Source organism: Coloeus monedula (genome assembly GCF_965178545.1).
Source record: "Coloeus monedula genome assembly, chromosome: 7".
In the NCBI taxonomy this organism is placed as follows: Eukaryota; Metazoa; Chordata; class Aves; order Passeriformes; family Corvidae; genus Coloeus; species Coloeus monedula.
The window spans coordinates 40,436,114-40,456,917 of record NC_138787.1 but is presented as its reverse complement, the minus strand read 5'-3'; the positions used below and the strand labels follow the sequence as shown (position 1 = coordinate 40,456,917).

General features: G+C 38.2%; 1 protein-coding gene across 11 annotated transcripts in view; it reads left to right on the top strand.

Annotated features, from left to right (window-relative positions):
• The window catches only part of BAZ2B (bromodomain adjacent to zinc finger domain 2B), a 122,063-nt gene that overhangs the window by 44,588 nt on the left and 56,671 nt on the right, over positions 1–20,804 (top strand). For all 11 annotated transcript variants that reach the window (XM_082285535.1, XM_082285531.1, XM_082285536.1 and 8 more), the window contains one exon: positions 13,168–13,323. In XM_082285535.1, the coding sequence (XP_082141661.1) occupies positions 13,170–13,323 (154 nt within the window). In that variant the 5' untranslated portion in view covers positions 13,168–13,169. The remainder of the gene's footprint in view (positions 1–13,167; positions 13,324–20,804) is intronic.

Sequence of the window (20,804 nt, the reverse complement as noted above, 5' to 3'; positions counted from 1 at the left end):
CAAACTCGGACATGATAGCATGTGTGCTTTCTTCCTACTTGACTGAAAAAGAAAGCAAACAACAAAAACCTCCAAGACCAAACCCTCGGCTTGTTTTGGAGTGCTGTCACTGCTCTGTAGCGACAGGATAATGGCTACTTCCTGATTAAACCCCTCTCCACAGTAAGCTGTTCATGTTCTCTATCTATTCTCCTGTGATGCCAAGTGTTCAGTGCTTTTCTTCTGTGCCTCCTTCCCCCTCCTTTTCCCCCTGCCTGCCCACCCTCCCCCCAGCCTTCCCTGGGTTAATAGTTTGAAATGTTTATAGATTAAAGAAGAATACAAAAAGAGTATGTAGAGTAGCTTTTTTTTTTTTTTTTAATTCTAGGACAACTACGGCTTCTTATAATGTTTATCTGACAGTAGTGATGAGCAAAAAATCTGATTTTCATGAGATTGAAAAACCCCAAACTATTGAAGTCTATTTAGGTTTTAGACAACTGGTACTAACTTTATGAAAAATTCTGATGCATATTCACTGGACAAATACAGTGACATAGAATGTGAATTTGTGTCATGCAAATTCTGAAGTATTGGTATTTTCATAATATTTTTATCACTTCCAGAACTGTTTCCTGTCTAACAAACATAGTCTTCAAATAAAACAAAACAGCGTTTTGGTCACCTTTTTTTATATGACCGTGTAAGTGCTGTTTCTGTCTTTATTTCAGTTGATGTGTTGTTTTTCCTTCAAGTAATTTCTCGGCTCTTTGTGGTGAGGACCAGGTGAGTGTGAGCTATCACTCAGTGCACAGGTGTGGTTTTATTTTTCTCAAGAGTATCATTCTAACAGATTTCATATTGTGAAACAATGGTTACAGTGTGTTTTTGGTCTTACACGGCTTGTTAAATGGGTCTACAATGATTTTATTTTTCTTAAGGTTGGTCTTCTGTTGTGCTGGTAAAAATAGCATAGCATTTGGAGTAGTGCTGTACCTATCACGATAAGTGTTACTGAAGTTCTATAGTATATAATACCAATGCGTGTTCATGGTTATTTTGTGGAAGTTCAGAAAAGTGCTGAATTAAATTTTGCAGTTCTAATATAAATTAATAATAAAATAGTATTGTGTTCTTGGTACCGAAGACTTTGTTTTTTCCCTTTGTAAACTAGAGTATAAAAAACCTTGTAGTGAATTCCTAGCCAAAATCATTGTTGCTTTTCAAAGGCGCGCTTTTTCTATTATCGTATCTTACGTGGAAATAAAATGATGTACAATTTCATTTAGCAACAGGACATATCCACTGTGTTAACAGAAACTGGAACCAAAAGTGAAACATGGAGAAAAAGTATGATTCAGTTAAAAGAAAGAGATGTTTTTATAATAGATGGTTAAAAAATAGATATTGAATTAAATAGCTGTTACTAAAAAACTTACGAAGTAGACAGCATATATGAGAAATCTGTTTTGTTTGCACTGTGAGAAAAATAAGTAGGTGAGGAACAGTGTTCCTCCAGCTTGGGGTATAAAAATGTTTTTGGACATGTTTGATCTATTAGTTCACACGAGTTGTTAGCTATGGAGAAAAGGGTGTGGACAATGGAGTGGCTAGAGCATGTAGATACAGGCCTATTTTAAGGAGAACAAGGCAGGGAAAATGCCATGGGGAAGAAAGGAAGAGGGAGTCAAGGTATATTACTTTTTTAAAGGGTTTTCTTTTCACAAATTGGCAAAGATCTGTTATTTGGAAGCTGTTGATTTGAATTCTTCTTTCCCCAAAATACTTATGCTGTATTCTGAGGATTACTGAGGAATGAGTGCCATTCTCTATGAAACTCTGACTTTTTCATCTTGGGAACATTGACTGAAAGATAAAGGTTTCACATGATAGCTGCAGGTTTTATACACATGCTGCCTCCCTTACAAGCCCTTTAATGTTGGTATTTAATTTGGAAGCTCAGTGACCTGGAGCACTATTCTATACTGATGTCTCTTACAAAACAAGAGCATGTTGATTTTTTTTTTTTTAACAAAATACTGAATTGCTGCTGTTAACAGATAAACTGATAAGCTTCATATAGTCTGATATTCCAGATAAGTTACAGTAGTGTTTAATACTGACTCTGTCTATGAAATGTCCTAGTTTGGGTACCAGCAAAATGTGTGTGTTGTCTTCCGGCAGACTTCCTTGCTGTCCAGCCATCTTCTTGTACCCCTGCTCCGTTCTTTCTGATGTCCTTTGAGCCCTTGCTATTTGTAATCTTTTTTCATATTCTGCCTCTATAGGGACTCTTAAAGCTGGGTGCCTCACAGCTGACCTTGTTGGCTCAAGCTTCAGCCTAATTTACAGAACCTGGTTCCTGCAGAACAGGCAGAACAGCCCTGATGGGAGCTGTAGGAGCTGCATTACCTGGGCTGCCTGGGGGAAGGGAAGTGTGTGAGGCAGCAGTGGCCAAGGGATACAGCTGTTTTTGCTGTGCAGGGAAGGGCAGATCCTAACCCTGGGCCCAGCCATAGGCCCTCATGGACCTCTTGAATTGAATGCTGGGTGGCTGGAGTTGGGACTGCTTAGGCTTCCTGCTTCAACACCCCACAAGAGAGCCCCAGTTTTATCTGTCAGATACGACCATCATTGACTGCCTGGCTTTGCAGAGTGCCTTTAAATTTTGAAAGAATGGTTTATTGCAATGTGTATCACTGTTAATCTTTAAAAAGTTTTCAAGCTTTGCAAGCAAACAACATCTGGTACAGCAAAAAATGGCCTCCTGTGTTTTAACCAATGTTCTTTAATCATGTAGGAAGATGTAATGTTTAGCATGTGGCTTTGTTAGAGTCTGAAATCTAGATACAGTACTTTTGTTTTGAAGATGGAAGTATGGATGGTTTATTATCTTCTTTCTTTCCAGTTTGTGGAAATAAAAGTGCAATGTTGGCAGGGGTTTTTTGTGTCTAACCACTTCTTTAGTTTGTAAATAACATCAAGATGTCAGATTTGCATCTGCTTGTTTTGTAAAAATAAAGTTGTGAATGGAGTCAGCCAGAATAGTCTTCTGACATGGTAATACCTGCTGCGGCTTCTGTTGAGGCTTAATTTTATTTCTTTGTATCTTAAGACCCCCGTTATTTTTCCTTCTAGTTATTCTGTTTACCTAAACTTTAGTGGACTCTGTTGTTGTTTTGTGGGGGTTTTGTTTTGCTTAAATGTCTCAGTTTTTAAAAAGATCATGACACCTTTAAAATTGGAAGGAACAGTGAACAAATAAACTAAGAAAGATGTTTTGCAAAAGGGGGTGGATGCCAATGATGAAGCTGACTCAAAACAATGGCTGTTATGGCACGTAACACTTCCTTCAAGAACTGGTTCTGGGTTTCCAAAGAACCATGAGAGTGCAACTGCATGAAAATGTGGAAACCATTTATCTGTGTCTCAGCCTGTTAGTGGGAACTACTACATTCCTGCTAGATGACACTACAAGGTGCTTTTAAGAGTTCAAACCTGAGGAATTAGCATTCCTCAATGATAAGTTTTTTAGTCAAGGTGCCAAAACTCAGTCAATGACATGAGAGGCTGATAGACTTCTTTGCTCTCCCGTGGGCTAAAACTAGTTTTTGCTAGCTTTGGAGAACCTAATGTACAATTTAGATGTTTGACTTTTTCTCCTTTTGTTTTAACATAAAATGATATTAATGTTAGAATAATGAGACTGAAGTTTGGTGCTATTCTGAATCAAACTCAACACCCTTTGCAAAGCCTGAGGCTGGTACAGGAACACATTGAAAAGATTTGTTTCTCCTGAATGCTTTTCTGGAACTCTTGGTATCTATAATTCATTTCTCATCAGAATATGCTGGTGGTTATAGTTTCTAGCAATATTTGAAGGACTAGAATAGAACTTAAATTGTTAGGATGAAAAACTCAAAAAACTCCCAACAAACAAAAACCACCCAAAAAATCTTTAGGTCATTGTTAAGGAGGACTTTGACTACCATCCTTTCCCCCTTGTTACCTGTTAGATATAGGTGGTCTGTAAGTTAAGGACTCCAGGGTAAAAGAACCCTTTTCTCAGTGTCTTTTCTTCTTGCAGGGCAGTGCCCATGGACTAGTTCTGAGCTTGTTATTTTGACGCATGTGGAGTTCATACACCCAAAAAGATATTTGGTTTGTAATTATTTCTTCCCCAAATTACTTTAGCTTATGCTTTTAAAGATTTATCTGAAGTTTTCTCTATGCAGTCATTTCTTTGTGTCTTTTTTTCCAGCATGAAGCAAAATAATACCAAGTGGGCAAACCACATTGTTTGTACTGAGTCCCTTTGAGAGTTTTTGTATATATATATTTTAAAGCAGATACTTTAGGCTTCACAAAGTTAGCTGTTGGTTTAATGCCTTCTATTATTATTTGGCAAAATTAGGCAAGACTCAGTTACGGAAATACTAAAAAGCATGTTTGGTGCAAGCGCTGTTGAATTTTAACAATTCCTAGACAAGCCTGTGGCAGCTTTTGCCATCAGAGGTTCAGCAGGGCACTTCCTCTGTAGGTGTTTTCTCCAGCTCTGTAATTGGAGCTAAGCCTCAATTTTGAGCTTGAGATCAAATCTGGCTTTTGAGCCATGGGAAGAGGTGTACAATAGGATGGCTAAACCAGGAGCTAAGTTTCTGAATGGTGGAATACCAGCAGAGAAGCAGAAAATTTGCCTCTAACAGATTGAAATTCGGGTTTTTGAACAGTACAGGAAAAAGAAAAAAAAGAAAAAAAAAAGGCATTGACTTCAGCTGTCCCAGTGTTTTTTACTGATTTTTGAACTACTGTTGCATAGGATTTCTAGTGGTCTTAGGGTGGTTCAGAGCCATCCTAAGCAAGAATTTTTGCTGTATATTTAAAAAATGTTGTATTGATTATCAATATGCAAAGATTTCATAATACTTCATAATTTTAAAATTATAGAGGTAGTTGTAGAAAGTTTGCTCAGTGCCCTCACAAACTGAAGTAATAGTATAAAATGCTAAGTCTTGCTTCTGTAGAACAAAATGTAGCACTACTAGAATCTAGTGCAAATGAACCCAAAGTTATTGAAGTTTCATAAGCAGAATGTTTAAAAAACCCCAAAAGGTATGTCGGGAATGAAAGATTGGGCTTTTACATAGAAATTGGAAACATGTCTTTAAGCTGAACTGTTAGGCATGAAGTTAAAAACTGGTATTCATCCCAAGATAGTATAAAATATTGCAGTGATCCGTTTATTTGTTGGTTTGGGTTTTTTTTAGGAACAGAAAGCTCTGTAAAACCTCAGTTCTGAAATGATAAATCCTTTGTTTTGGTTTGATGACAAAATCTGGTGAACATGCCTCTTTGGGGCATTTACCAAACTGATGCCAGAGAATTTTTGCATTTGAATGTTCTTCAGATGCTATTATTTCAGCCTCTGCAGTTATGACAAGAGTTCAGGGTTTGCATCAATTTTATGTGGTACCACTATTTATTTGCTGTTTAGAATCTGCTTAGAAGCATTGGAATACAGGCATGTCATGCTGTCATCTCCACAGCATGAGCGAAGTCTCCATAAAGCCTTAATGTCTGTGCAGAGTTGCACTGTACCATTGCTACCCTGGTATCTAAATCGTGACTGCTCCTCTTCTTGAGCTGGATGAATTGCATAGCTTTTCCATTGGTAAAAGCAGCTTACAGGAAATTGTCACGTGGAATTCGCTGTGCTGCAAGAAGTGGATTGGGCAGCTGCTTCTGTAGGGTGAGCATTCCTGACTGAAAGTGTGTCCATCCGTGTAAGAAGCTATACCCACCCATCTGCTTCTGTGTTTTGAGGGTAGTTGTGTCAACTTTTCCTAACCTATCATAGAAGTGAAAATAAGGTGAAGGGATGTGTGTTCTTAATAAAAGTAGTAACTGCTAAACATAGACGTATAAAGTTGATAACCTCATACAGAATAACAGATAATGCAGACAGATTTGATTTTAGGAGGGTAGGTTTAGATTAGATGTTAGGAAGAAATTAAGGGTGGTAAGACACTGGCACAGGTTGGCCAGAGAGATTGTGGACTCCCCATCCCTGGCACTGTTCAAGGCCGGGTTGGATGGGTCTGTGGGCAGCCTCATCCAGTGAAAGGTGTCCCTGCCCATGGTGGGGTGTGTGTGTAATGAAATGAGCTTTCAAGGTCCCTTCCAGCCCAAACCATTCTATGATTCTGTTTATATATTTGTTTAAACCAGACTCTTAGTGTTGTTATTCTGGGTTTGAAACATTTGAGTAGACTTGGGTCACTTCAACATTAAGTGCCTCTCTGCAGTGCTGTGTTGCCTCTTAGTGTGGCCGTGCACTTTTTGTGGTACAAATTGGATAGATTAGATTTTGTGCCCAGCATTATGGAGCTTTCAAAGATGTATTCTGAGTTTTGTCCAGAAGCGAGGCTTATGGAGGATTGTAGTTTAGCCTGACCTGCGTGCCCCTCCTCTCTCCATGGCATGTAACGTAAGTGAATTATAATGCCCTCTGTCATTTGTAAGTATTCTTTCTTTACCATAATCATGAAGATCATGAAATGTGTGAATGCAGAAATATTCAAAGTGATGCTTATTTCTAATGGAAAGCAACACAGTTACTTGTAAAATAGGAGAAAATAAGTTTTTGAGTTGCAACTTATTTTGTATATTTGCATATTCAATGATGAGTTTATCCTGTTGGATAGAGTCAAAATAGATGCATTGTTTAAAATGTCATTTTATCCTAAGTCTATTTAAAATGGCCACTACATATTACTAAACAGTAGAATGGCAACTGATTCCTCTCTCTGTTTCTGTTTTTGGCAGCCCAGTTATGACTCAGTTATACCAAATTTAAGAGTTAGATCTGCTTTGAAGTGGCTTTTAGTAAGTCACCATATGTGGGTAAAGGCTGTTAAAACAAATATTTATGGAATTGTGATATATTTGTGATTTTATGAATGTTTTCACTGCTGTGGATTCTGATGCCATAAACAGTGAGTTGTTGTGTCACTAATTGAATGTGGCCTGATATGAGTCAGGGGAAGGCTATAAAGCCCATTTAGAATGTCATGCAGGAACGTACAGTCTGCCTCACACAGTACAACTGGCAGTAACATACTACGCGTATTGGTGCATCAAAGTGTCTTTGTATGATATCTTTGAAACACAAGCCAGTCTTGCTGTTGACTCACAAAAAGAGGTTTTATTGTGGTGGTTGATTTAGTAAAAGTTTTGTTGTGATGACTTTTTTTTCCTAGGGAGCTTTACATAAAGTACTTAGAATAAATTATCAGAAGTGCCATAATTACAGTGACATTCTGCAAAATTCGCAATATTTAGCAGCTAACTTGGCTTTCATGATTTGTACAGTATTTCAGACAAGTAAAGTGGATCTCATTAATTATATGGGCACTTGTATGTGAGTTTAAAAATCTCAGTGTGTAAAACATCATAGCAGTAGTAGACCGTGTGTTGGAAGGCCTGTGACCAGACCTTGTTTCCAGAGCAGGGAGCATCACTGGGAGCCTCTGGTGTCCATAGTTTGTCTATAGGGAACTGCACCCATTCCTGTGGGTACCTCACTTCCTTCTCACCTGAGGTTTGGTCAGTGTGCTTGCTTGTTTAGTGGGTTTTTTTGTCACACCACTGGTTTTAAACCCACTCCTCCCTCCCTGGTTCTGTGGCCTCTGCGGAAGGTGTGGAACCCACAGGTACAACTTGGCCTGCTGAGTCACCTCTGAGCTAGCACCCATGCTCTGCATTTACCTTCTGAGCATGACCTCTTTGGAGAACGCATTTTGTATTTGTGATGTGCTGGACTGCGTGTTCTGAGAGACTCTGATGTACTTCATCAGCTGCGAGATTTCTGGCATCAGAGCACTCATTGACACAAGAACCAGTGGCAGACTGACAATATTATGATATGATACAATGAAATATTGCTGAAAGGCAAGAGCACAATATTATGGGACTCAAGTTCTATAGTTTGCGGTCATAAAGTTGTTACAAATTTCACTTGGCCATTGAAAAAGACTGAAGCATATTTTGACCCAACTTCTTTTTCGCTGTGTTAGAGGTAATACCTGAAATAATGAAGCAGCACATGGGAGTGTAGAAGTTAAACTGGAATTTTAAGATGAGTTTGTCTAGTGTTTAGATGTCTTCAAAACATACTTAATTGTATTCACACATCCCAGCTAACACTGATAGGATACTGTATCCATGACACTATCCTGTGAAGGGAATTACTCATTTGTACCTGTTTAAGAAAGGAGTTTTTCTTCTGCATTAGGGTACATTTCAGTGAAGATTTTGAGCATAGAATAGGTAGGTGATTGACTGTAAAGAAATTTTAACTTGATGTATTTGTAAATGATTTGATTGCTGTTTCCTTTAGCAAACCTTTATCTTTTTTTAGTGTTTCTATTTTTATTAAACATTAGCATTTTTTTTTCCCAAAAAGACAACAATTTCTTGCGTCAAGCCTCACATACTTCCCTTCTTTGTTCCTTACTGACAGCTTACTTTCTGTTTTCACTGAGTTCAGTTGCATTAAGGATTATTATTCACCATGGGAAATTCTTGGAAAATAGCTGGAGTTCTGGGCAAACCATTGAGAGGAACTACATAAATCACTACACCTGGAAAATTTTAAAAATCAGGTTTTTTTCCTAGTTTTACTTACTGATTTTTCTGTTTTACAAATTTGAGAGATTAAAAAACAGTCATGAAAGTTTATAAGTATTGATGGACAAAATAACTCCAATGGAACAAATATCTTACTTATACTTGAGGTTAAAAAGAATATGGATCTGTAACTGGTACGGACTTTTTTAGTCACAGAACACATTAGATATACAGTGTAATTATTGCTGATCCTGTCTAATGACTGTTTTGGGGATTATCTCTTTTGGAGTTAGCCATCTGTTGTGGTTAGAGTAATTAACTAAATATAATTAAGGGTTGACTTAGTTTGAAATCAAAACTATGTATGTCTCTAGGAAAAGAATATAATTTCTTACATTCAGAATAATTCAGAAATACCAATATTCCAGTTCTCTATTAAAGACATTAAATAAGCAGCTAAATTAAAGGCTGAAAAAGCACCCTCTCAAAAACACTTCCCAGACCCCTGGAAACTGAAATAAAAGGAGCAGGGTGGGGGTGGGAAAGAGAGGGGAACCTTAAAAGGGCAGCTTATTACTGTTCTCCCAGTTCTTATTTGATCAAACAGATGGCTTATGTTGGTTAAAAGCTTGCAAGTGTAGCTAAATTTACTTTTCTGTTTTAAAAATGTATTGATTTGCTAAGGATATATTCTTATTTATGATTCAAACATGGATTGCTTGTAGGTGGTTCTTAACTATGCTTATTTATAAAATACATTAGATGCTCACATCTGAGGAACTCTGGGCCTGTCAATCTGACTTTGATGCCAAGGTAGGTCATAGAGCAGATCGTCTTGAGTGCGGTCACACGGCACATACAGGCCAGCCAGGGGATGGGGCATAGCCAGAATGGGTTTAGGAAGAGCAGGACCTGCTTGAGCAACCTGATCTCCTGCTATGGCAAGGTGAACCCACTCAGCAGATGAGGGGAAGGCTGTGGATGTGTCTGCCTGGAGTCCAGCAGAGCCTTTGATACTGTCTCCCACACCATTCTCCCGGAGCAAAAGGCAGCCCACGGCTTGGACAGGTGCACTCTTTGCTGAGTTCAGAACTGGCTGCGTGGCCAGGCCCAGAGGGTGTGGTGGTGAATGGAATTCCTTCCAGCTGGGGTTGGCCACCAGTGGTGTCCCCAGGGCTCAGTATTGGGGCTAGTCCTGTTCAATATCTTTATCAGTGATAGGGATGAGGGGATTGAGTGCACCCTCAGTAAATTTGCGGATGACACCAAGTTGGGCGGGATTGTTGATCTGCTTGCGGGTAGGAAGGTTAGGAAGGCTGTGCAGAGGGCTCTGGACAGGCTGGATTGATGGGCCAAGGACAAGTAAATGAGGTTCAATAATGGGAAGTGCTGGGTCCTGCATTTGGATGACAACAACCCCCTGCAGTGCTCCAGGCTGGGGACAGAGTGGCTGGTAAGATGGAAAAGGCCATGGGGTGCTGGTGAAAGTGGCTGTACGTGAGCCTGGGTGTACCCAGGTGGGCAAGAGGGCCAAGGGCACCTGGCTTGTATCAGCCCTAGTGTGGCAGCAGGTCCAGGGCAATGACATGTAGCTGGCACTGCTGAGGCAACTGGGGTGCTGTGCCCAGTTCTGGGTCCATCAGGAAGAGGAGGACGGACACTGAGGGGCTGGAGCAAGTCCAGAGACTGGAACAGAGCTGGAGAAGGGGCTGGAGCAGCAGGAGCAGCTGAGGGAGGGCTCAGCCTGGAGAAGAGGAGGTTCCTGGGGACCTTCTCCCTGTCTCCAACTCCCTGATGGGAGGGGAGGGAATCAGGCTCTGCTCCCAGGGAACAGGGACAGGACAAGAGGGAACGGCCTCAAGCTGTGCCAGGGGAGTGTCAGGTTGGACATCAGAGGAATTTCTTCATGGAAAGGGTGGTCAGGCGTTGGCAGGGGCTGCCAGGGGAGGTGGTGGAGTCCCCATCCCTGGAGGTGTTCCAGGAACGACTGGACATGGCACTCAGTGCTCTGGGCTGGATGACAAGGTGGGCATCGGGCACAGGTTGGACTTGATGATCTTGAAGGTCTTTTCCACATATGTTGGTTGGATTTCACGATTCTGTGGTAAAGACTTATTTTAGTGTTTTATTATTACACACACAGCTGCTTTTTATTACAGTTTCTTTTTTTTTAGAAATTTGAGAGTTTTTGTGAGGGAACATAAAATATGAAATTTTAATCCTGAGTTTTGAATGGACTGTGTTAAAGTTTAGAAGTGCCTTTTCTTTTACAAGAAAATACTGTAATAATACCATTTTGATTTGTTTCTGACTTCCCTTATGCTCTCTGTAAATATAGTGACTTCGCTGTAGCCATAATGAAAACAATGAATGCCAAAATACAACAAATTTTTATTTGTACAAGGAATACTTGTTGGCCTCAAGTAAGTTCAGTCATTCATAGTGACTAAAAAAGTACTTTGTTGTAATAATTTGTGTCTATCGATGTCTGTATACTAAAGATAGTAAATCTTTTTACTGTGTGTTTGTGAATGCTGTGGACTTAAGCCTGTAGATGCAAACTAAAACCATAATCTCTTATGAATGGAATTTTTATTAATTATTATCCTTCAGAGTAGTTGTAAAATTTAGTGGACATATATATGTAATAAACACTGTATACGGTATTCTCCACTGATTAGCACATTAGATTGATTATAGTCACAGATTGCTAAAAATGAATAAGGTATTCTTTAACTGTGGATGGAAAATGTTTAGCTGGAGTATGTATTCAAGAGTCCTGAACGAAAAAATTAAAATGTTGAGTAATATTTTTCCTTCATAAATTTTCTGAAGGAAGTAGCTTTGTTATTTCTACTATTCTGAAGGTCATACCCCGTATATTCAGTATAGTAGTAGATACTTTTTTTATTGCTGTATCAGTGTAAGTAGCTGATTTTTCTGTGGTTTTTTTCTGTATTTGTATTTTTTTGTATTTGCTGTAGCTTTTTAAATTTCATTTTTACTGGCTGAGGCAAACCAAGGATCTACTTTCTGGAGAAGCAGATAACAGGTTTTATGCTGTCTTTCCAAGTGTGCATTTGGGAAGTAACTGTTTAGTACAACTTTGGATCAGAAGTGCTGTTTAACATACCAGTTTTCTAAATTGTCTAAAATTGCATTTGAAAAAGTGGGTCTTTCTTGTGTACTTGGCATTCTGCTTTACAAGTACTGGGAGTGAGATTTTTTAAGTGGTTTGATTTAGGTTCAGTACTTCTCCCCCTCAAATTCAGGAGTAAATCTGAGAAAGCGTGTTGCCTCTGTTCATGAGAGAGACTTCACAACAGGAATGGGTTTCTTAGAAGTTTCCCTGTTACGAGTTCAATGTGCTTAGTCTCATGGCATTTTTAATAGTACAGGGACTTTGAAATTTTCCTCACCTTACCTATACTGTGATCCTGACTCACTATCAACTGCTGCTCTGGCAGATTGAGTCAGACAGTCTGTTGATGCTGCTTACCACTATGCAAAGACATCGTCTTGGCTGCATTTCTGAAGTATTTGAGAAACTGCTTCACAGAAACACAGAATATGCTGAGTTGGAAGGGACCCACAAAGATCACTGAGTCTAGCTCAGTGATCAGACCATCCCCAAGAGCCACACCATGTGCCTGAGAGTATTGTCCAAACTTCTTCTAGTGTTTTTAATACTATTACTGTCTGTTTTCCTTAAAATACATATGCTTGTTCAGTGAAGTAAGACTGGTGAGTTTTGATTTAGACCATTCATGGCACATATAAAAATGTCTTATTTTGTATGAACAGCTCTCCCGGAAATAACACCGACAACAACAAAAAGCCCCTAGCAACTTAACAGGAGTTCTTGTATTTATACTATCTCACCATAATTGCTGGGTCTTTCCTTAAATTAAGAGTCTAGATACAGATGTTTTGGCATGCACCACAAGTTCTTTAAAGTTGTCTGTCAGGGAGCAACAAAGAGCAGGGTTGCTCTGCAAGGAGGGATAAGCTGGTAGTTGAGGGTTATGCAGGCAGGGCTTTTCCCAACTCCGGCACAGTGCCGTGCAATCTGAACAGTGCTGGTCACAGCGTTAGACAAAATAGGGGAATCTGTCAGGCCCAGTGTCCATCTGGTTGTCTGATCAGAAGTAGCAGAAGATGAGAGCTGATGCCATCCTAGAGGGAAGCTAGAACATGGAATGTAGCCAAGAGGCAGGGGCACAGGCTGGCTGCAAGAGCAATGGGCTGGTTCTGGCAAGGGCTGAAGGCTCCAGCCTGAGCTGAAATGGAGCTCCTGACCACAGGGTGTGGTAGAGGTGTTCAAGTTGAAATGTAGTGAACTCTGAACAGCAGTACCATATTCCCATAGTGCTGCAGCTCTGCTGAGTTCTCTGATGGATGGGTGCTGTTAATGGGATGTACCTCACATGTGAAGGTCTCATAGGAACCTCTTGAGAATTTAGGGCAGATCCTGAGACACAGTCAGCACAGACAGTCCCGTAGTCCCTTGCAATTTCCTTTGCTGCCATAGAAGACAGACATTTATTTTCTCTCTTCCAGATATGGAGTCTGGAGAGCGGTTAACGTCATCATCAGTCTCTTCTACTGCAGCTGCTTCCACTCCAGCATCTTTGACACCGTCGGTAGCTTCAGAAGTATCGAAAGGTGGCCTTTCCACCGGAGCTGCAACGCTGAGCTCCACAATCAACACATGTGGTAAAAATGACTCAATTCTATATAGCAATGTAATTTTAGTGTTTGTCAGCACTTGTAATTACTACTACAAGTCAAATGTAATAAGGTTGCATAGATACATCCGGGAAAAATATTTGAGGGTTTTTGTATTTGCCAAGTGACATTCATTTGCTGTGAATACATTTTACATAGTACTTACTTGTTGAAGGAATGAAATTAATTAAAAATTGCCTGTTTAAAATGTGGGAAAAAAAATTCGGTTTGCAAGGCTGCCTTGAAAGCGAGGATCAAATAAAGGGTTCATGTAGCAAACTCTGTGCCACTTTCAGATTAAGTTGTAATAATCAGCTTCTTGAATGTACATCATGTTCTCAGCATTTAAGCCCAGCCCATACTGTAGTTTTACATTTGGAGGAATATTTTTTTCCAATGGAGCTTGAAACTGAAAAGATGAATTTCACAACGTCACAGTCTTGGATAATCTTGACTAGAGTGAAATACTTTACCTTGAATCAGAAATATAAATGGAAGATTTCTCCATGCAAGAATCTAATGTTTGTGAATGAAACTCCTATTTCAGCTGAATGGTGCATACGGCATCCACAGAACAAGAAGTGGTAAACTCTTCCCTGCTATTTCTCACTTAACTTTAGGAAAACACATCTTTTTTTGGAGAACATTGTTTCTGTTAGCCTGTAAATAGGAAGTTTTTTCATCTTAAATCCATGGTAATCCCCTGTTTTCAGAACAAACTCTGTTCTTGCAGCAGAGTGAGCAAAAGTATATTCTCCAAACTGAAAAACTTTACAGCCCTGATAATACGTAATGAGTAGATTCCAAGTCTGTGACTTCGTCCTGCATTTGTTTGTTTGCAGCTGCTGCAAGAAGCTGAAACGAGAATGTCTGCAGACACAGAGTTATGTCTCTATTTATTTTAATTTCTCTAAAATCAGCCAGAAAATTCTAAACTAAAACTCTTCTGGAGTAAATAACAAAGCATTTCATTTTTCAGTACCCCACTAAAAATTAATCTCCAAAAGAATTTTTTGTCTATGTTCATTAGTCCATGCCACTTGAAATGGTTTTCTGTGGTGGTTCCCAGAATGTAGTAGGAGTTAATTTCTGTATGGCTATTAACTTGAGGATTTCTGTGACCCATTTACCTCTCCTTGCTGCTTTTGCTGTGTACGTATTACATCGTGTAATTCTGTATCTCCTGTTAACTGTAACTCCTGTTAAATATTCTGTGCATTTATAAGATATATATTTGGTCTACCAAAATACAGTAAGACTGAAGTAGATTAATAATATAATAAAGATACTAAACTGTCAATTTTGTTCTTCATTAGAAAACACAGGTAGTTCTTTACTAAAGGCCTTTCAAAAATTCTATTCTCATCTTTTATTTAAAAAAAAAGTTTCATTTCTGTCTGATAGCTAATAGTTAAAAAGACTGATAGTAATTACCAGTATTCATGTTTTTTGATGGTCAGATCATTTGCCTGGTCGCATCTGATGTTAAGGAACGTACATATTTTTTCAAGGACACTTTGTCTTCCCAAAACCAACCTGAAGTGTAGTTTACTATCACTACTGTCCCATCAGTTTTATTTATGAGTATGTCTGTTTCTCTGCTGATGACAATGCACTGTGGTTACTGTTGTATCCACTCTGAAAAGGTGTACACTGTCCTAGAGAAATTCCACGGAAGTGTTTATGCTACCAGCCGGCTGAAGACTCTTCTCCTTTGAATGACCTCTGGCGTGTCCTGAATTTACAAGATACTCTGTAGCCAAGATAGACTAGTATACTAGCCAGTTCTGAACTGAGATGTTCTTCTCTCCTGCGATATTTAAAAAAACCCAACAATGTCTGTCAAACAGATAATTGAATTATCTTCAAATTTAAAAATGCATTTTCCTAGTATCTAATAAAATAATTTTTGAAGAATGAGCAATTATTCTTACTAAGAGAAGGTAATGCATCTTAATGCATGCCTGAGATTAGAGAGAGTCCTTTTTATTCCAATTAATCTCTTCATTTTCTTTGCAGCAATCAATAGTCTATTAAATAGTCTCCACAATAAACTTGATTGCGTACTCTGTCAGGTGCCCACGCCCATAATACATAGCAAGTTAGGACTGGGAATCTTTATGCTTTGCCAGGAAGATAAAACTACAAGTAAATTATTTTGGCATATTCCCAGGTCAAAATGACAAAGCCCTTGTATGAAACCATTATGGAATATATCACATACTGTTAGTTTAATTGGTTAATATGGCAGTAGTTCCTGAATAATTAAAGCATTCTAATCAAGTAAACAGGTATTTTATTTGCTTTCTTCTTATTCACCCATTGCTGAAAATAAGAAGGTGCATTGGAAAAGTCAGTTGCCTCTGGAAAGAGGTTTACATTCACCCTCATGAGAATGTTAGCAACTTACATGAATATAAATCCATAGCTTTTTCTCTAAATAAAACCATAATTCAGTGTTTTGTCTTTATGAAGGGCAATAATATTAGTGTGTGAAACCATTTTAAGCTGAACAACAGAGTTGTGTTGTTTTGATGTTATCAGATCTGGAAAGTTCTATATTTTTAATTTTCAAAAAAAAGAAAGGTCATTAACTTTTTATTAAATAACAAAACACAACAAACAAAACCCTACCAATTTTTTTTTCTCAAACCAGAAGCTGTTTTTGTCAAAACAAAAATCTTTTAGTCTTTTTGAGCTCCCTATTTCTCCTTAAATGAGATCCAGAACAATTTTGAAATTGTGTATGTAAATGCACAAAGTGACAGGATTTTTAAAATTGGAAAATCTGTAATTCTACATTTGGTGTTCTGATTTACAGTAGCAAAGATTTTTTTTTAAATGCTGGCTATTTTTTGGGGCCTCAGTATTTATATAAAAATGACACTGTGGCTTCTCAAATAAATGTTGGAAAGATCAGGTTTAATGCCTAAAACGTAAAACTGTATGAATAGTTTTCTTTTTTTGGTAAGTCTGTTACATAGTCCTTGGTTTGTCAAATTTTTCATCTTAGGCTTGTAGATAGTTGTTGACTTCTGGAGATTTAAAATATTCTAGATGCTGAGTGACAATAGCAAAATTGAAATGGATGTATAAAAACAAAGTGGTGATTCCACTTTGTGGAATGTACAATGAAATGCTGAGGGAGAATGGGATGGTAGTATTAGAAGAGATGCAGATGCTTTGATTAAGTATATGAACAATAGTACAGTACAATTAATTGCCAACTCTGATAATAACAGAGTGCCCGTGGTGTTATACAGTCTAGATCAGTTTCTCGAGTTTTGGAAATCAGTGTTAAGATTTGCATTACATCCTAATTTTAATCTCTTTTTATACCTATCATTAAGAAACAGTCTTTAAGCTCATTCTTTAAACATGATACCAACTTCGTTTAGATTTCCTGCTTCAAATTATTACCTGATTTCTTTCTCAGTGTTTGGACTGCACAGTGCAAACTAGTCCAGGCACTAGCTAAACTGGTTTTTAAAGACACGAGTGTGATAATAAGCCAGAAATAAAACTAAAAAGAAAAAAAAAACAACCCACCATCTATTTTTCAAGGTTATTGAAGAATGTAAAAGCAAGAATATGGAGGAAAAAAGGGGAGTGGGATATTTTATTAAGCATAACTTGAGTACTTTCATGTTTCAAAATTCTTTTTCCTTCAGTATGTCTTACAGGGATTACACAGATGAGTGAATAATTTTGAGTATTGTTTGGATAAGGAAATTTTACCTTTATTTTTAAGGAATAGACTTAGTAGAAACAACATTGAAGGAGAGACAGTTTCAAGTGCATTGATTTTGGATATTAGACATTACAGGAAACTGTTGTATTTGAGCACCTAAATATTTTTATTTCAAAGACTATCAAGCGCCTGGTAGTTCTTGCGTTAAAGGAAGCCTCATGCAGAGTTATTATGAGGTTGATACTTTTTAAAATACAGCTTGGTAGGTCTGTGCTCTGTGTATGTTCATTATATTCTTACTCCTCAGATTTAATCATATGTTTGTGCCTCAATTACGTATCAACTTTCTCAGCAATCCCTTTTTAAAATTTGAATTTTTAAAAAAAATTGCCTTTTGACAATCCCTTTTTAAAATTTCTTTTCTCTTTTTTAAAAATAAAATTATTCTACGTCTAGGTTTTTTTAACCTATGATTTATGAAGGAAAGTTAAAGAATGCGTCCATGTTCAGAGTTATTAAAATGCCTTTTTTTCAGGTGCTTGAATGAAATAGGCTGTGCTTTTCATTTAAATGAACAGATGATTTTGATGTTTCTCTGTTCATATGAGGACTTTTGTTTTTCCAGCCAATGATGGGAATGGGTGATGTTCGTTATGTATTTATAAACCATTTCCAGCTGTTTTCATGCTTTCCAGCTTTTTGTACTGAAAGACCAGTACTAGGAAATCCCACATATAAGTAGTTTGGAATCACACGTGCAAGAAATTAGGAAGACCTGCTGGTGTTGGGAGGCATGTAGAAGGCAAACTTTGCTACCACTGTAATGATCAAAGGACAACAGAGAAAGGAGGAAAATATATTGTAATTTCTGTCACCCCAAGCGGTTCTCAGATTTGTTGTGTAAGGTGAATGCCCTTAAATGCCATGTTATGTTTGTATTTCTGCGGGTTGGCACATTGATGCTTTATGTTTTAAAGTGTTATTTAAGTATTTATTCCTTTCTAGCTCTTTTGAAAAGCTTGTATTTTACCATGAAGTTCATTAATATTAAGAAAGGCACTCATAGTTATCATTCTTTATTACTAAGAGACCAGCATTGTTGAAATGTATGTTGCCCTTTGGAATAATGCTTTCAATCATTTATCTGTGCAGTGGTTAATAGAATTTCAAAAACTGTGCTCAAAAATATTTAACCTATTTGAAAGTAAGCCAAGAATGTTAAGGAGTGAGATTTAATATGAAATTTAGCTATGTGGAGCATGTTTAAGGTAAGTTAGTAACTTGAAGAGCGAACACTAAAATAGGAAAATTAAGGGAATACTAGAAATAATTGCTAAGCAGACTGTTAGTATTTTCATCAGATAAGAAAGAGTGGAAATGTCATTACAGTTAAGTTTATTATTACAAGACTTCTACCATTTTTTGTCTGTGTTTTATTTCTTCCATGTATTTAAATGCATATTTAAAAATGGATGGCTTCTCTTTTCTAGGTATGTTAGGTAATGGCTTAGATAACACACTTAGTATGTCTTTTTTCAAGGCCATAATACTGTGTATATAGTGTACAGTTACCTACTCTTTCTATATGATGAAGAAAGTTGATGAACAATCTCAAAAGTTCTTTCAGCTTAGAATGTCTTCAAGTTATTATGAAACCTTGCAGTGCAGTGTTGCTCATCAGCATCATTAAGAATCACCACTGTGGTCTGTGAGAGAGAGGCATTGTGGAAGAAAATACACAAATTGGGTTTGAGTTGGTTATGGTTGTTTTTTGGGTCTTTTTTGTGATAATTTACAAAGTGATGTTAAAGACATTTGAACTAAGTTCAGCAAATATCAAACCTGGAACATGATGCTTTTAAACTCATGTCAGAAGTTTAGAGAAATACTCTGCCCATCACCTGCAGTAGTTAACATCGATGATGTGCAAATCCCTTCTTGTCTTGGAGGAAGGAGAAAAAGGTACCTGACGCAGAATTCTGAAATCAGTAAGAGGAATTTCCCTGCACTGTGTATGTAATATTCCCATTATGTTGCCCTGTAGTTGCTAATAAATGAAAAATCCTAGTGAATGCCCTTGTGTTCCTAACACCTAATAGGATGAGTTATTGCAGTCAAGAACTTGTTCTAGAATTATTCCTTATATACACAGACACAGTAATAGTGTTTAAAACCTGTAGAGAGAGAAGTAGGATTAACAAACAAGTTAATGGTTTCTGTGTAGAAGTCCACCAGAAGCCTGGTCAGTGTGCAGAGGCCTTTGCTGATAATGTGAGTCTCCTGGAAAACAGGGAATGCTTGGTCTTTCTCATACTGTCCTTTTTGATGTGATGCTCTTTATATTAAAGCATGGCACAAATGAATTTAATGTTCTTTGATGTCAGTCTTTTCCTGCTTTTTCTCTCCATTAGGGACTACATTGTTCTTCTGGTTTTGGATGCTTTTACAGTCTCAGAATTCAATGATTTGTTACCGATCCTTGTGTTCAGGCTATCTCTAAAGCTGAAGTTTAGCTCTGAAATGCCTATGAGATTTCTTCTACGATTACAGAATTACTGGTCCTTTGATTTTTGTCTCTCATCTTTGCTATTATAAATTCTTACCTTATCCTACCATAGGAATACGTGCTGGCTTGCTGTACTGTGCCTGCTCTCTTCCGTGCTGCCCTTCCCCAACCTTACATGTGTGTAGTGGCTCAAATAACTTCTTTATTTACTTTTTTCTGGTCACTTCCCCTGTTTATTTTCCTTTTCAAATATTTTCCTTTCTGTATTAGATTCAGTCTCCTTATTGTTTAAGGTAAGCACAGCTCCAGCTATGCTTACATTTTACCTATAATTTTTGCAGTCTGGTTCATCTAGCTGTGTTGTTTCTTTTCCCCCACTTGTCATGGTTCAGGAATGGTACTCTTCAATTTAGTGCTCCCACTGAGACCATACTGCCACTCACTTCTCCCCTACCCCTCACCACCCTCACGGAGGGCTGGAGAGGAGAATTGAAGGCACAAAAGGCAGAAGTCACAGGTCGAGATAAGAACAATTTACTGGAAACAGAGATGAGATAAGAAAACAAATATTAACAGCAGCAATACTGACAGAGGGTAGAAGAACAAACTATTCAAACAGACACCCTTCCCTCCCCCCCCCCACTGCCGATGATAGACAGTTCCTGACCTCTGCCACAGTGTGCCAACTGGGAAGAGAGCCCTTCTCCCTGGAAGAGAGTCCCTTTCCCCTGCCAGTGGTGTGAGATTTATTTGAATAACCTCTGGGTCCTGGCCATGCCCCCTCCCAACTACTGCAAAAATTAACCCTGTCCTGGCTGGAACCAGGACACCTCTTCATCGTATCTCATCTTTATCTTGTCTGCCAACCTCCCAGTCTGAGAGATAGCATTGGGGGATAGGGGATACACATCATAAAGTCACCCCAAGACACTGATATTGAAGTTAGAAGCAGGGTCACCAGTTGAAACTAGGGCATTTGAATAGAGTTGTTACAGGATATAAAATAGAGGCTGCTTTTTTTGTGATGGAGTGTCAAACTCAAGGATAGAAACATCTTGCAGTGGCTGTAGAGTTACCATTGGGTAACTAGCAATTCCTCTATGTAATAGGTCTTTTCATGCGGAACAGCTTCAGATGTGGTTTTGTGGTGGAGGCCTTGGAGTATTCAAAGACTGAGATTGTAGAGGTGACCGAAAGCTATTGTGTTACTTCATAGTTCTGATGTAGGAAGACTGCTGAGATAATAATAAATGTTAAAGGGTGATCTGTGAA